Source organism: Maylandia zebra, linkage group LG7, assembly GCF_041146795.1.
Source record: "Maylandia zebra isolate NMK-2024a linkage group LG7, Mzebra_GT3a, whole genome shotgun sequence".
Classification (NCBI taxonomy): Eukaryota; Metazoa; Chordata; class Actinopteri; order Cichliformes; family Cichlidae; genus Maylandia; species Maylandia zebra.
Genome location: NC_135173.1, coordinates 4,224,223 through 4,242,018, shown reverse-complemented (window position 1 = coordinate 4,242,018; position 17,796 = coordinate 4,224,223). Strand labels below are relative to the sequence as shown.

Sequence of the window (17,796 nt, the reverse complement as noted above, 5' to 3'; positions counted from 1 at the left end):
AAAAATCAAACAATAGATGTTTTCTCAGGACTGGTATTATGTGTAGCAAATAAATAAATAATTATATATAATTTGAGAATCACTGAATTTTCTTTAGATTTTATAGAGCTTTTAAGAAATTGAGCATTGATAAACATTTTAGGAGTGTGATGTATGTAAGTACTACAACTTCATTATCAGCACAATATGTTGATTTACTGTGTTTTTTATACTTAATGTAAGATTTTCCATAAATGTAAAACTCAATTTCCAAAACTGTTGGGATGCAAATCTAACCTTGTGTCACCCAGCTGAGGTAATAAAGGCTGGACAATTACAAAATAAAACCTGGTAGCGTATTCCATTATTAATGCTAATTGGCAACAGGTCAGCAGTATGATTGGGCATAAAAAAAGAGCTCTGCTGGAAATACTTTCAGAAGCATAGCAGAGGACACAGGGTAAAGAGAAGGTGGTGCAACTTGAATTTACAGTGTCTTGTTAACCTTCTGCGAGTGCAATAAAAGCTTTCAGCTTAATCCATCTAAAACCAAAGATGGACAGATGCCGACCCCAGACATATGAAGCTGATGGCAAGCCCTAGCAGCTCTCCTGCTGCGTTAAAGCTGAGCCCCCCCACAAGCATAAGAGGACTGGATTTGACCCACACCTCATTTCGAAGGCAGTGGAGGAATGTTATTATGTGTCTGATTTTTGACTGTAGACAACATAAAAATCAAACAGAAAAAGAGAGACATCAACTGGGAACAGCACAGAATCTGGCTTTAGCAGAAGGTAGAATCTCTGATCGGATAGGGTGCATTATGCACACGGAATCCATCAAGGCATCATTACTGCTGACAGAGCAAAAGATGCTGTTCTGTTATCCAGATGAGGTCTTTTTAGGGAAGGTCTTGCTTATGTCAGGAAGCCAGCTGCAAACAAAATTCTACACGTGTTCTCAAATGGCCTGCTCTCATTTAAAGCCTAATAGCCATTGAAAAAATAAAAATACAAAACCCTATATCAAAACTTTTTTCATTTTAATACTGCTTTTTAAATTTTTGAGTATAGTTTGGGTGTATAGTACCTACAGATAAATGATGAGTGCTAAGTGCTGCAAAGTCTGCAAAAAACGTACCTACCGCTTCATTGAACACAGTTTTTGACAATTTCTGCAGTGATGCGGATTTCGGACTGGAAGAAATGAGCAGAACTTGAGGTCGTCTACCATTTCTAATTGTTCTGGGATGAAAGTGCCTGCATGTGTATTTACATGCTTAGCGTGTCAGCCATTCTGAGCCGAGCAGAGTCCGTGGTGTGCGGCACCGGAATCCCTGAGTTAATAGATTTTTGTCCCCAGTGCTTTTAGCGTGTTGATCTCCTGCTGATGGCTTCACACTCTGATTTAAGCACAGAGATGGGGGGGTGTGGTGGGCGGCTTTGAAAAGAGCCTCCTTAACACTGCAAACATTTGGCTAATGTACCTCATTACTTCCCCTTTGAGCTGATTTTCATTTTCCATTCACTTGCTGCTAAAAAAGCACCCCTGAAATTCCACGTCTCACACGGGCCATTGATATTTATGCTTGCAGACGCAATTTGCTTAATTCCACACAGAAATATTTGTATCTTAATTTCTCCCCTCGATGAGAGTACAAGGAACAGGGGATGCATTAGAAAAAAACGGTTGTTAATTATACTGTGTGTTCTGTCTTAATTTTCTCCTCTCACGGTCCGCTACTGTATGTTTTCTTTCCAAACATAGATTCTCCCACCATCTTTTGTTGTGCTACGCTGTGTGTTGTGCTTCCCCTGTGCTCTTGTCTCTGCAATGTTATTTGGCGTTCTGTGCTAACCATCACACAATGCTCCTTCTACCACGCTGCCTCCTTCTTCCCTCTCTATGTCTCTTTCCTTCTCTCTGTAGATATTTGTGTTTCTGTAGCTGTGCCTCTCTCCTTTACTCTGTTTCCTCTCATCCCCTTCCCACACACCCTCACTGTCCTTGTACTGTGGGCAGTGTATATGTGCACAGAAGCACTTGAGACAACTTTTTTTCATACAGGCAAGCCACTTAGCAGCTTTATATAGCAAGTACCCAAGGAGAGGATTAACAGCAGGAAACATCAACAGAATGGTTTGCAGTGATAGAACACACATGCATAATACTGCACAGACGTGTGCGCATTCACTTGGAGCTACACCATTGTACTTACTGAGCCTTTGCCAACCACACATTGCACCTCTGCCATCCAACTTTTTATGATACATTATTATGTTAGTCATCCAGCATATGCTCTTATCCATATGGGATTCTATTGTAAAATATAGACCAGCCTTTCATCACACTGGGCACAGAAAGCATATTTGACATTAAAAGATCCAGTGGAGCCTGTGAGCCCCTGCCCATTATTTGATCACATCTTTTGTCTTGGTCAGGTAAGGCAACTCGTGTCGGTTTGGTGCTCACAGGGCATCATTCACAGCATCTCCCTATTTAGATCAGAGAGGAGTCGCATGCATTTGCAGCCTCGGAACATGCGGCGTGCACTCTCTTTTGCCCGTACACACGTATGGACTCTCACCTTGCACACGCAAACGCGTACACGCATACAACACAAACACACTCATACGCACTTACTACTACATTCTTCATTATCATTCCAGAGCTGATAGGCTCTAATTATCTGCCTTGGCTCTGATTAGTCTCTCTGTAACAAGCTAATTAGATGGAGCCTTGTAAAATCATCACCACCATTACCACAGAGACATGCCTGGGAAAGACACCAACAAGCAGGAGGCGAGGAATGTGTCTTGCACCACTCCCCGCAAAGATTTGATAGTCAACTAAATGTTAAGTGCTGGAGCTCTGATTTCTTTTGATTAAGTGCCTTTTAAACCCGTCTACTTTGCAATAGAATCTTTATCCTTTCTCATTATTCATCACGAAAGGATTGTTCCGTCTTACAGAGCAGGATGATCTGGCTTAAAGCGCATAAATTGCCGCTGTCAACATTTTAGGAGATAGCATCTGAACATTGATTAGTTTCTCTGCCCCCACGATACAGTGGCTATTTATCCAAAACGAACTATCGTCAGATCCCAGTCAGAACTTTCCTCTCCACAGAGCAACTTTAAAGCCTGAGCAGAAAGCGAGATTAATTCTCTCCTCTAGTTTCTTCCTCTCTCTGTTATTATCCCTCTAACAATCCTTTTAGGAGCTGTCACACACTTTATAGCTATTGTGTTTCAGTTGTGAACACTCACGAGCTAGTATGGAGTGTAACGTTGCATTTTTCATCAAAACGCATCTTAACTGTAAAAGCGTTCCAAAAGAAATAGGAATTGTGATCTCCGCATCCACCTTCTCTTTTCCAACTCATTTGAGCCAACACAAGGTGCTGTCAAATATTTTCATGCAGTTTGAAGACTTCATACCATTTGCTGTGTGCATGTACTCATTAGAGGTATATAGTTTTACATTATCAGCTATAATAGACTTTGGAAAGACATTGTGTTGCAGAACATTATGGAAACCAGCTAGGTAGAACTGCTTTATACAGACAGCACATCTGTCGAGGCAGCCCTCAGGTAGTGAAAGGATGCATCGCACACTCCTGCTGCTTTTGTCTTGGATTAAAAAGTACATACATAGCCTGTGGATAGAAACATGAAACCTTTTACATAATGGGATTTGAAATCCATAGTTACTTTTAGCCTTTAGGTAACTCACCTCTGTTCCTAAGTGTCCATGGTGTGTGTTTGTGAGAGAAAGACAGGAAGATAGAAAGAGACATGCAAGTGTGTGTTTGAGACGGGATTGCTTGCGCATGTGTGGGGTTGTGTTCAGATCTGTATGTGCATGCATTTGTGTGTGTCAATGTGTTTGTCCTGGCAGGGGGGTTTTTCTTTTCTGGGGTGAGGCAGATGGCCTCTGTGTATTGCAGTCTACTGAACTGTTTGGCACCTCTTCTGACATATTCCTTCATGCCACGTTGACACAAGATCACAGCCAATATTTGCGAAAATAGTGTCTTAGCCTACAATTCTGTGACTTGCTCCACATCGCAGGAATAGATTCTGCAGAAAATGTGTCCTAGATTGGGGCCTGTGACAGTGTCGCGAGTTTTTCTTGTGAACATTGTTTCCAGATTGTGTCATTGTGTTTAATGTGGATAACGATCCCTTACTATCAGTTCCAGGAAAAGTCACGCTATGCTTCTGTCATAGAGACACAGTTTTACACTGCCTCTCCTTGGGTGCTGTTGTGCTCTCTTGCTGTCTGCCCCGGCTTAGGTTGAGCGAGTTGGTAATTGGATTCCTGGAATCTTCTTATTCACTTCAGTGAGGCACTGTGCAGGCGACAAAGTGCCTGCAGTCGTGAGGCATCATCCCCACGCCCCTGTGGGAAGATCAAGGTAGCTTTACCCTAGACATGGTAGATGAGACAGTGGCTGAGGCTCTCTCCCATGGGAACCAAGGTGTCTGGATGCTTGGATGGAAACCCTGATGGAGAATGAATGGATGATGTCATATCCACCGTCCTCAACCCTGGGGCCAAACATACCTCCTGACATCCACTTACAACAATTTCCTGAGCTTCTGGCAGCTATGGTGTAGCAAAAGAAAGTGGAAAGATAGCCGTTAAATTACTAAGTTAAAGATAGTGTGGTAATTGACTTTGACCAGACCTCTGAGCTGAATTGAGACTGTAGCGGTATCAGTTTCACAGTACAGGCACAGAAAAAAACCCCATTAACATTTAGTTTAATCATGCAGTCCTGGTTTTTGCTATCTACTGGAGAGGATGTATATCTCACATACCTGTACCCTTAGTTGACTCTATGCTTGTTGGCGCTTCACATTCCCCTGGCAACATGTCTCCCTGCTGCACACTCAGTTACATGACAGCTGTCACTTTTTGTAACCAGAGCTCCATCACTATCTCTGCACTATCCTCCAGGCCCAGACTGGTACCTGAACAAGGTGAAGTTGAAGATCACTGATGTCAATGACAACGTCCCTGAGTGGAGTATGAAGCCGTACCCTTACCTGGCTGTCGTATCCCCTGAGGCCCCTGCGGGAACGTTTGTCTACCAGCTCCAGGCTCATGATGGGGATGAGGGTAAAAGTGGAGAGGTGGAATACTTTTTGTCAGATGGTAAGCTTTCTGCTGTTCACACACACACACACACACACACACACACACACGCATATAGAAGGTAAGTTGTATTAAAATAGATTGTGTTGTTGTTAAAATAAGTTGACAAGCTATAGAGACTTGAAAATAAATGCAAGTAGTCAGACACCAGTTCTCAGACATGACAGCCAGAGGCATTCACACATTCATTCATGCATTTATAGGTTCTTTAGGTGTCCGTTAGATTCTCTATCTCTCTGTCACCCTATTTCTTTTTTCTTCTGTATCTCTGTCCCTCTTTCTTTTTCTACACACACATACACAATCGCAGCAGTCAGACACACACACACACACACACACACACACACACACACACACACACACACACAGAGCCAGAGGCCTTCGCACATTTGTTTATGCACTTATCATGCACTCTATCTATCTCTCTAATTCTCCATGTTGCATACGCAGAGTAAATTCTGCAGACACACACGCTAAAATACTCATACACGCATTTGGCTGTTGGAAGTCTGCCATAGTAGACCCCCTGGTGGTTGAGGGGATAGAGGTTTGTTCACATGTCAGAGATTGGGGGATGTGCTAATCTTGCCAATGGGGCTTTACAAAACACTACTGACTTCCCTCTGACTCGCATTAGTACATCGCACAGATTCACGTTTTGACTTTAAACCACAAATACTACAAAGCGGCCCTTGTCTTTGTCTCGCCCCTTGTCTATGCTGAGAACTCATATAAGCAGCGACATTTGTCAAAGCAGCTAACATAAACTTAAAAGAACTAGATTAAAAAAAAAACAGTAAAAAACGACCCTCTTATCCTGTGCTTAATTTTAAAAACTTGAAGATGAGATGAGATGACAGTAGCCAGCCTTCAGTTGATCAGTGTCACCCTGATTGACCCAATTTTTTTTAGTATTCAACGGCAGCAGAAAAAGTAAAAAAGTGCCCTCCAGAGTTTTTTGCTTTTGTTTTTTTTTGTATAGAAACACTTGGTTATGTTTACACACAGCCTTCCTCATCCTAATGCATGGTGTGCATCCTTGTGGTTTAACAATAGTGTTGGACGGATTTTTTCACCCATCTTTTTTAAAATATTTAGAGTCTTACATTGATTACTTCCATGTTTACTTGCTAGCATTCTTCCTTCACTGCCTTTGGCACACTGATACCTTTGTTGATGCATTGCTCCTACCGGCTGTCAGTCTGTGGAAGAGTGGGAAACCAATGGCAGGATGATCATAACAACAATGGGACTCAGTAATTAAAACATTTCTCCATAGCTGCTAATTAAAATTTCTACAAACACCGCAGTCAGACAAAAATGTTTTATAACTTAAGGAAAATAGAAATTGAGTAGCTCGATGAAAACTTAAATTGGAAAGTAAAAGTAGCCACTCGTCAGTATAATTACTAATGTTTAGAAGGTGAAAGTCATAACTAAGAATGTCTAAAGAGTATATAAAAAGGAGTTTGGTCATACGCTATATTTCTCACAATCCTAACAAATCTTATCAAACCTGTGTAACCACTGCCTGATTTATTCCTCTGATCCCAAAACCTCCATATATTTCCAAAATAATTTAAAAAACCCCATCAATAAGTCATTAAGGCATACTGCTGAAAGGGAGACATTTCCTTTGTTACAATAAACATTAGCACCGTGGTTCATTTTGAGTCATTCCCATATGCATTGTTCTGTTACTTCATTGTGTATTAATACATTTTTATTGCCTATTTTATGGCTTTTTTTCTGTGTGATTTTAAAAATCTTTGTCTCCAATATTTACAAGTTGGCTTGGTTCATATTATTAAGTCACATTATTGAGAGAATTAAGAACACAGTGTTGGATTTGGCATTTTATAACATTTGTCAACAGCCTGAATATTATAAAACTTATTAATTACTGCAATCCCCAAGGCATAAAGTGGGGACACTACATAAAATGTAAATTTAAACAGAATGCAATCATTTAAACATTTCATAACCCCTTAGTTTATTTACAGTATTAAACAGGATAAATTAAAATGTTTAAATGTAGATAATGTACCATTTTAATAAAAAAATAAAGCCATTTTGGCTTTGACGGCAGCCGCATGTCTCAGTTACGTTGGAACAGAGCCGTGTTTACCGCTGCGTATCATCTCAAGTGCTTTAAAGGAAGGTGGCTGAACTTCTTTTTGATTTGTGAAGACGTTTCTTATATCATCCAAGAGGATTCTTCCGTTCTGAACTGAAGAAGACTGTATGATAGAGCTTTATCCTGTATTTGTGGACACAGTTTGGAATGGCACACTGTGTCCACAAATAGTGATTTCTGGAATCTTCCTCGAGCACATGCAGTGCTGGCTGCGAGCTTGAAGATCCTGAGGACTGATTTTCAGCTTGCACACATGGGTTTATCCAGAATTTTGGAATTTTGTGATGATATTATTTACTGTAGACGAGCTAGATGATGAGATATTCAAAGCCTTCACGAGATTGTGCTGACAAACATTATTCTGAAGTTGTTCCACAACTTGTAGATGCAGTGTTTTGCAGATTAGTGAACCTCTACTGCTCTAAGATTTTCTTTTTATACAAGAATTTAATCATAATTTATTTAATTACACGATGGTCATCCAGATAGTACAACACAAAGTGCAAGATGTGCATGTACCTTCTCATTCCTAAACTGATCCTCAGTTCCATTTCTGACACTTGTTTGTTGCAAACAACAATAAAACAACAATTATTCCTAACCCCCATTTATATTATTAATGACCAATTTATACCAGAATAAAATAAAACATATTTAACCCTTGTGTGGTGTTCGTATTTTTGTTACTCAGCCAGTGTTCATGGGTCTGGTGGACCAGCTAGAGTTTTGGCTTTCCAAATTAACACTATCAAACAATTTTATGTTAAATTACTCAACAGATGTTTACTTCATCCCAATTACAAGACATATGAACAGCAAACATGGTTAATTTTTTCCCTTTACCTTTGTTAGATCACATTTATGAATTAATGTGCTTCTCGTTTTTTTTGTTTTTTTTAAATAAAATGTTATAAAAAAATAAATCAGTTATAATCAAGTGGCGTGAGTGGAAAGACACAACACATTTACACGTGAAGCAATATGTTTCACAACTAAATTGGATCAGCTGCTCATCAATGGTGACATTAGGCCCAGGGTTGTAAAACAGGGGGAGGTGGTGCACACACTTATCCCACACTGTCCTGATGGCAGCTAGCTTGTCTCTCTGCCGTCGAGCTGGTCTGTCGTCTCGGTTATCAAAACGGATAATCCTGGAAATTTTGTGGAAGTTTTCCAGAGACATTGATGCACGGAAAGGTTCTTGCTGGTTTCTGCATCCCACAGGGATTCTGTGGATTCCCCTTTGGACCTGAAAACTCCTGCAAGGATAAGAACCCCAAAGTAGGCCTTTGGGGTTCTTAGATGAATTTGGTCCATCTCCTTCCACCTCTCTCCAAAAACACACCTTCCTTCTAGATTACTGCAATCCAGAAAATTTTTCTGGATGGAATCTGGGATGAAAAGCTCAAATGAAGACTTGATGTCCTGCACATGAGTAACTGCCAGCCGTGTTGGCCCTGGCTTATCACAGTAACAGCTCTGCAGGGTGGCTCATTTCTTGGGCAAGAAGACCATTCAATTTCACCAGTTATTGACATCCATATTTCTTCACTTGCTGTCTGGTGGGCTTGTTCTGGTCCTGGAGCTGGCTGCAGATGGGGTACTCATCTTCGTTTTGTTACTAAATGGTGCTCAACCTCATCCTCTTCTTCAAAGTCACTGTCAGACTCTGAATTTTCAGAAATGCGAAATATTCTGAAACCTCTTTGTCAACATCATCATCAGAAGCCTCTCTCTCTTCCAAAATCAATTGGATGGCCCTCGCAGCAGATAATCTTTTGTCAACTTGATCAGTTGTGATAAAGAACCACACTGGCAAAGTCTTATTTATAGTATTATGCCCCTAATTTGCAGGTGGGACAGGGTATGAGAAAATAAAATTGGGATCCCTCAAGAAAGAGGGTAAAATGTGTGTGAGATGTCAGAGCAGACGGTGTTTATAGTTGAATTTTCAACAATGTTGCAACTTTGTGCGCGAGCAGGAGGGGAAGAAAACACTATCAACAGCACCAGAAAGGAGGAAGACAGAGTGTGGGAACACAGGACCTACACTTTCAACACTTTTATTAGACCTGGGTCCAGTGGACCCGAACACCTTGTATGTAATGTAAATGCGTGGGGGGAGGTACAGTATGCGGTCATTGAAAATTAGTTCGGATTTATGTTCTTCACAGAAAATAAGCCAAAGCCAATGAATTTCAGGTTGAAAAAATAATTAATTCTTTAATTTTTCTTTTGAAAAAAACTGAAAACGGTTCTCACAGACCCGAACACCATACAAGGGTTAAATAATTTAAAACTGTAAGGTAAGGTGTAAGGTCAATAAATAAAAAGTCAGCTGTAATTTAGTTTCTAAATTCCACAGAAAAGATTTTCTGGCTATTTTTTAATATGAATATTTTTGAATATGAAAAATCGCTATTTACAATTTAAAATGTAGCGCTTGGAAAGGCTTCTTTGTCAGTATAAGCCTTGAGAACAAGCAAACTACTGAGGACCAAGGCTGAAATTTCAACTGACACTGCACTGCCGTCAGTAATGGAAGTCATATCAGTGAGACCTGACCTGAACCAGTCATCAATTCTCACCGAGCAGAACCGGTGCTTTGACTTTATATATATATATATATATATATATATATATATATATATATATATATATATATATATATATATATATATATATGAGGTTTTTGATGAGCCACCAAATATTCCTGGCCCCTCTATTCAAGCTTATCGTCATTTTGAGCACAGAGCTGCTCTTTAGTTTCACATGGTGTTCTTTCAAAATAATAAGTGAGGGAATGCAATCATTACTTCATGGCATCTGGGGTCCCTAAAGGATCTGTGCTTGGTTCCCTTCTCTTCTCAGTATGCTGTGATTCTGACATCTAAATGTGAAGAGCAAATATACATTAAGGTATATACTAACATGCTTTATAGTAACTAAGATGTAATTTTTAAGAGTTTAAACTGTTTATGATCTGAATTCTTTTACACTACCTTCAATTTCCTGTCATTAGTTCATTACTTTGGTCCAAAGTGTCTGTGAAATGAAAAATGCAGTTGCTGTTAAATATCTATCAGACTGCCTAAAAACAAATAAGAGTTAAAAATAATTGAAGTTCTTGTTGACAGTGAATAAACTATCAAATGATTTTAATATAAGTAAAAAGTCCAAAAATGATTAAACGTGACAACAGTTGTTGACTATTATGATTAAGGAATTGCACAGAATGAATAAAATTAAATGTGTTTATACATAAATCATATTTATTAATTCTATTAGAGCTTAACAGATTGTATAAATCTTAATTCCACAAACACAGTAAGACAGAAATCCCTTTCAAAAGGCTATTCAGGAAACATTTCTGTGTTTGCATTCAGGCGATCGCCCGTGCATTGGTTTGGATCCAGTTGTGGAAAATAATGTCATTGTATTTCCCTGTAGGCGGTGATGGCTGCTTTGCTGTTGACAAGAAGACAGGCCAGGTGGTGACCACAGGGCTGGTACTTCAGAGGGAGAGGGAGTACTTGTTAAGCGTGGTGGCCCTTGACGGCATGGGGAGCCGCAGTGCCCCTGCCATGCTCTCTGTGGTGGCGGGAGCTAGAGCGCCGCAATTCACCAATACAAGCTATGCCATCTCAATACCAGAAAACACACCTGAGGGACAGCCGTGAGTACTGCCTGTGTTTGCATCCTCTTATAAACATACTCAGGGATACGTTCCAGCTGCATATTAGGAGCAAAATATCATGAAAAATGCTTTTCTTCTTCTTCTGTGTTATATTCATTCTGTAAAGCTGAAATTATTATATCTTTACAAATCATTTATTGTTAAACACATATGCCAGGCCTTTTTAGATCTTCATCTGTTCCCATCTGGTTATCAGCAAACACTTTGTGTCAGATTCTTCATTGCTGCCTTGGTATGTTTAACACTGGGATTTCCAGGCTTCTACCGTTCTACCTTTAAAAGCCGGAGAGCAGTCAAATGCTGGAAGTGGAAGCTAAATTGGCTAGTCATTCATATGTATATTAGGTCGTTACCTAGGAATTCTGGAGGGAGGGGAGTGGTGGTGAGTGATTGAGGGGGTGGGGGAGTGGAGTGTTTCAGTTTGCCATCTTAGGGAGAAATCAACACATGTCCTTTGTATGTCCTTTGTTGCTGACATTTATTGATGAAAACAGTACAAAAAACCAACCATTTGTACACATATTTACAAATAATGATAAAAAGTGAGTGAGTACATTTCAACATTTTCAGCAATCACTCACAATCCTGGCACTGCCACGGTATCTGTCGTCTGCATTTACCACATGTGTACCTGTAGCAGTGAACACATCGCACAGTGGCCTGATTTTTTTTGCATCTGTGTTTGACCTGACACGTGGCCCTTTTTCCAGGGCTCGGTGTGGAGTGGCATACCTGAGTGGTGAATTCATTGCGATCTGTCTGTCTAGTGGATTGAGGAATTTCCCTGCGAATCTTGTTGACTGTGCCGAGGATGGTGGTTTTCCGTCCAAGAAGTTTTTGCGCAAGTGAAAGCGATGTGAAGAAATTGTCCGTGGTAACATTTCTGCCCTTGTCTAGGAATGGTTCCATCAGCCTCATTACTAGATTTTCAGAAAGTCTCTCCCCGGTGGGACGATTGGGGTCCTTGCCAAGATATGGGAAGACATTGCAAATGTACTTGGATTTTAGGTCGCAGGCCACCCAAAACTTGATCCCAAACTTGTCCGGTTTACTTGCAATATACTGCAGGAAACAGCACCGAGTCTTTGATGGGAAAAGCTGTTCATCAACGGTGATATGTAGACCAGGGTTGTAGCACGTGATGCAGTTGGTGACAAATGATCCCCACACACTGGAAATTGCAGCGAACTTATCAGTCTTTGCTCGATCACAGCGGGTGGACTTGTCATCAAAGCGTAGGTGTTGCATGATGTCTTGGAAGCGGTTTCGTGCCATAGTTCCAATTATCTGTGGGTTTCCCAGGTTTGCTGACCAGCAGTCATTTACCGATGGAACCCTGTAAACCCCCCGCAAGATGATAATTGCAATAAATGCCATTAGTTCAGGGAGGTCCATGAACCAATGAACATGCTCCGTTTGCTGTGCATGTTGAATAGTCCATTCTTGAATGCTATGAAGCATGTCAAGAGTGATGAAACACAGGAAGCTCTGAAGGCGACTCGAGATACTTCTCCTGGCCTTAGCCGTTGGCTCTCCATCTGCAGCGTACGCTTCTATTGGGGTGAAAGGTAGTGTAAATGACTGCTGGTCAGCAAACCTGGGAAACCCACAGATAATTGGAACTACAGGGAGTGCAGAATTATTAGGCAAGTTGTATTTCTGAGGAATAATTTTATTATTGAACAACAACCATGTTCTCAATGAACCCAAAAAACTTATTAATATCAAAGCTGAATGTTTTTGGAAGCAGTTTTTAGTTTGTTTTTAGTTTTAGCTATTTTAGGGGGATATCTGTGTGTGCAGGTGACTATTACTGTGCAGAATTATTAGGCAACTTAACAAAAAACAAATATATACCCATTTCAATTATTTATTTTTACCAGTGACACCAATATAACATCTCCACATTCACAAATATACATTTCTGACATTCAAAAACAAATCAGCGACCAATATAGCCACCTTTCTTTGCAAGGACACTCAAAAGCCTGCCATCCATGGATTCTGTCAGTGTTTTGATCTGTTCACCATCAACATTGCGTGCAGCAGCAACCACAGCCTCCCAGACACTGTTCAGAGAGGTGTACTGTTTTCCCTCCTTGTAAATCTCACATTTGATGATGGACCACAGGTTTTCAATGGGGTTCAGATCAGGTGAACAAGGCGGCCATGTCATTAGTTTTTCTTCTTTTATACCCTTTCTTGCCAGCCACGCTGTGGAGTATTTGGACGTGTGTGATGGAGCATTGTCCTGCATGAAAATCATGTTTTTCTTGAAGGATGCAGACTTCTTCCAGCTCTGAAATATGGCCAAACTGGTGGCAAGTGGCATCTTGGCAGCTGCACGCTTGACTTTTCTCAGTTCATGGGCAGTTATTTTGCGCCTTGGTTTTTCCACACGCTTCTTGCGACCCTGTTGACTATTTTGAATGAAACGCTTGATTGTTCGATGATCACGCTTCAGAAGCTTTGCAATTTTGAGACTGCTGCATCCCTCTGCATCCCCTTCTCATTACAGAGATGCACATCACCTAATATGCTTAGTTGGTAGTAGGCTTTCGAGCCTATACAGCTTGGAGTAAGACAACATGCATGAAGAGGATGATGTGGACAAAATACTCATTTGCCTAATAATTCTGCACTCCCTGTATGGCACGAAACCGCTTCCAAGACATCATGCAACACCTACGCTTTGATGACAAGTCCACCCGCTGTGATCGAGCAAAGACTGATAAGTTCGCTGCAATTTCCAGTGTGTGGGGATCATTGGTCACCAACTGCATCACGTGCTACAACCCTGGTCTACATATCACCGTTGATGAACAGCTTTTCCCATCAAAGACTCGGTGCTGTTTCCTGCAGAATATTGCAAGTAAACCGGACAAGTTTGGGATCAAGTTTTGGGTGGCCTGCGACCTAAAATCCAAGTACATTTGCAATGTCTTCCCATATCTTGGCAAGGACCCCAATCGTCCCACCGGGGAGAGACTTTCTGAAAATGTAGAGTAATGAGGCTGATGGAACCATTCCTAGACAAGGGCAGAAATGTTACCACGGACAATTTCTTCACATCGCTTTCACTTGCGCAAAAACTTCTTGGACGGAAAACCACCATCCTCGGCACAGTCAACAAGATTCGCAGGGAAATTCCTCAATCCACTAGACAGACAGATCGCAATGAATTCACCACTCAGGTATGCCACTCCACACCGAGCCCTGGAAAAAGGGCCACGTGTCAGGTCAAACACAGATGCAAAAAAAATCAGGCCACTGTGCGATGTGTTCACTGCTACAGGTACACATGTGGTAAATGCAGACGACAGATACCGTGGCAGTGCCAGGATTGTGAGTGATTGCTGAAAATGTTGAAATGTACTCACTCACTTTTTATCATTATTTGTAAATATGTGTACAAATGGTTGGTTTTTTGTACTGTTTTCATCAATAAATGTCAGCAATAAAGGACATACAAAGGACATGTGTTGATTTCTCCCTAAGATGGCAAACTGAAACACTCCACTCCCCCACCCCCTCAATCACTCACCACCACTCCCCTCCCTCCAGAATTCCTAGGTAACGACCTAATATACATATGAATGACTCCAGCATTTGACTGACTGCTCTCCGGCTTTTAAAGGTAGAAACGCAAAATGATGACTCCGCGGGGGTCTAAGGTAGAAAACCAAAATGACTGCTCTCCGGGGGTCTAAGTTTAATTGCCCAATACTGCAAGCACAACATTAAAAATGCAACAATATAGAAGACATATTTTTAATACACTTAATTTCTGTAAATTAACAAAGACTAAGATGAATGCAGGCATGAGACGATGTGCTGTCTCACGGAGTGACTCACATGAGGACAGTTACACATGCAGACTTTAGCATAATAATGTAAATCACTGAAATTCCAGTATGTATAGCTCTGCTATGACATAAGCTGCTGACACAAGTCCTACAATAATGAATGCAGACATGCATAAAAACACACAAAAGGTGTCAGATCTCAAGCATAACTTGTTAAGAATTTGTTAATAAATATTCATTTGTTCACAGCAGTGCACTCAAGCACGAACTGACTTATTATCATCACACACTATTAGGGAATGCAAACTCTCTTCACTGTCAAAACAAACACTGATATCTACATAATAGTATCATATTATTACACAGAACTGACGATCACTGATTGACTGTGTTTATAGCACATAGCCAATGGGCCATACAATAATTGATTTCATTACAGCACAGTGCTGATGTAGGAGAAGAGGATTTCGATTCTAATTCAACAAGGCTGCAGCTAAAATCAAACAATAAAGACTCTTTTTTCCATTTCTTTTAATCGCTTTCTCTTTGTTCTACAGCTTCCTGGTGGTGTTTGCTATCTCCTTCCAGAAGCAGCAAATCAGCTATAGTCTGCTGATCAATCCCAGTAGCCTTTTTAGCATTCAGCAGGAGACGGGGGAGATCAGCCTGACCAGGACACTGGATTATGAGAATGACCAGCGACGCTACCTTCTGATGGTGCGAGCCAGTGAAGAGCCAGGCAGCCTCAGCGCTGCAACAGAGGTTAGTTTAATTAGACAGAGATACGGGCACCAAATAGGAGTCATGTAAGAGTTCAAGCTCTGTTGTAATCTGAGGCCAAAGCTGAGGTCCACTGTGATGTTTGTGACTGCGACTCAGGCATTTACTATTACTTTGGAGAATTAAATGAAATAACAAAATATGTTCTGCTGTTTGGATGATTTTGTCTGTCGCGCTCTCCCACTGGACTGCCACAACACTCCGAGGCAGGCAGGTTTTCATCTAAATAGCTCATAACGGTTAACGACAGTGACCTGTTGACATCACACTGCTTGGCAATAACCACAAAAGAGGAGCAGCATAGTTTGCAACTGTCTACAGCAGTGGCACGCCTGAATGGTTTTTAAATGTTAACAAGTAGACTGGTGACCCAAGTGAAGTTTTGTTCTGCGGTTTCACTCTTCGCCTTCATGTCTCACACTAAGTGCTTTTTGTCAATTGTTATCTAGAGATGAACGCTGCAAAATATAGCACCCTCTTAGGCACAAGAAATCAAAATCTGAAAATATCCTTCATAAATGAATATTTCTAGATAAATTATTTACAACTGCAGCGTGATTTCAATTATTAATTGAAAAGATTTTGTTGCCCAATTATCATGTCAGCCTCTTACTTTGTACCGCAGATTTAGCGGGCACAACCTCCTTCTGCTCAGCTGCATGTTGTGGAATAAGAGATGGAAACTGGGAAAACCTATCCCAGCTATTTCAGGACTATTACTCAGCTGTCACTTCACACTTTACACACAGTGGTGACAGGGAGCTTGTAGGGTGGAGGGGCGACTAAGGGCCTTTGTCGCAAATGCGCACAGTGAGGCACACACATGCTAAGAACATTTCTATTTTTGACTCAAGAAAATCATGGAGTGGAAGATAAAGAATGTGTTGAACTGGCAACTTGGGGAGCTATAAAATGCAATTTAGATTAAGTTTTCGGGTCAGCTTCCTGTACAGAAACCTTCATATGGTTGTTTTCTAGAATTGAGAGTTGATAACAAAAGCTTAATTTTGTCTTCTTATATACTGATTGTATGACTCCTCTCCTCTCTCCTCTTTTCTCCTCTCCTCTCTCCTCTTTTCTCCTCTCCTCTCCTCTCCTCTCCTCTCCTCTCCTCTCCTCTCCTCTCCTCTCCTCTCCTCTCTTATCCCATCACGCCGGCACTAATCAGGTTCAGGTGTTGATAACGGATGAGAATGATTGTGTCCCAGAGTTTCTTCAGTCCATCTATAGTGTGGATGGAGTCCCCGAGACTGTAACCACGGCAACATCCCTGCTGCAGGGTGAGAATCCTCTGACCCCATATGTCACATCCATCTGGTTCTTTTTGAATTAAAGAAAGAAACTTTATAAAAAGTAACTTTTTCCCAGGGTAAAACAGCAACTGAATTTTAACAGAAGAGTTTCTCGTCTGACCTTGAGTTTCCCAGTGACAGTGTTTTGTATTTACATCATAATCTGTTACATACTGAACCAGTGTAGCTGCTAAAAAAAACCCCACCATACATTTTGATTTATTACGTTTTGTATGAATAATGGCAGTTTATCTATTACTGCATGGGTCTAGCTTATAATTTTTAATTATGAGGTTGAAAGAATATGTTTTGTTGTCATCACTGCTTAACTTGTAAAAATACACACTAATTAAGAAACCTATTGAGGGAAGTGTAGAAACAGAGTGTGGTGTGTTTTTAATCAGATACAGTTGTTTGCTTCATAATTCATGACCCTGTATCTCTCACACACTTTTGCCACTGTCGCTGGTGATTAAAATTACTCTTTTAACTGCACTCATGAGATCTGAGTGTTTTGGGATTCTGTATGTATGAGATTCAGTATTTAGCCACAGCCACAGATACAGAACTATCTGAAAGGGATTCTTTCACCATGCGTGATATTTAACTCACAAAGTTAACCCTTGAAATGTTAAACACGCCACATAATATGCAAAAACAAACCCCAAAACAAAACATTATTCGGGGCTATTTGTTTGGCCTTTCACATTGCTCTCTCTTTAGTTATTGTCAAATGTTGCTGTGCCTCTGGGACTTCTTTACCCCACTGGCTACAGTGGGAATCTCAAGCTGGGCAATTGTTTCTGGTGCATTCTGACTGAGAAAAATGGAACAAATTTAATCTCAAAACATTCGAATAAACAGCCTGGAGCAGTAAAGACTGTTGGCACTGCAAAGCCAGTGGCAGGAGACAATGGCAACCAATACAAACCGATGCACCGA

The 17,796-nt window shown here is 40.8% G+C and overlaps 1 protein-coding gene across 1 annotated transcript in view; it reads left to right on the top strand.

The window, feature by feature from the left end:
* Positions 1–17,796, top strand: part of LOC101486958 (neural-cadherin) — a 107,010-nt gene that overhangs the window by 36,983 nt on the left and 52,231 nt on the right. Inside the window, exons 2-5 of the mRNA XM_004570777.4 lie at positions 4,945–5,142; positions 10,730–10,955; positions 15,340–15,544; positions 16,731–16,842. Coding sequence (XP_004570834.1) covers positions 4,945–5,142; positions 10,730–10,955; positions 15,340–15,544; positions 16,731–16,842 — 741 coding nt within the window. The remainder of the gene's footprint in view (positions 1–4,944; positions 5,143–10,729; positions 10,956–15,339; positions 15,545–16,730; positions 16,843–17,796) is intronic.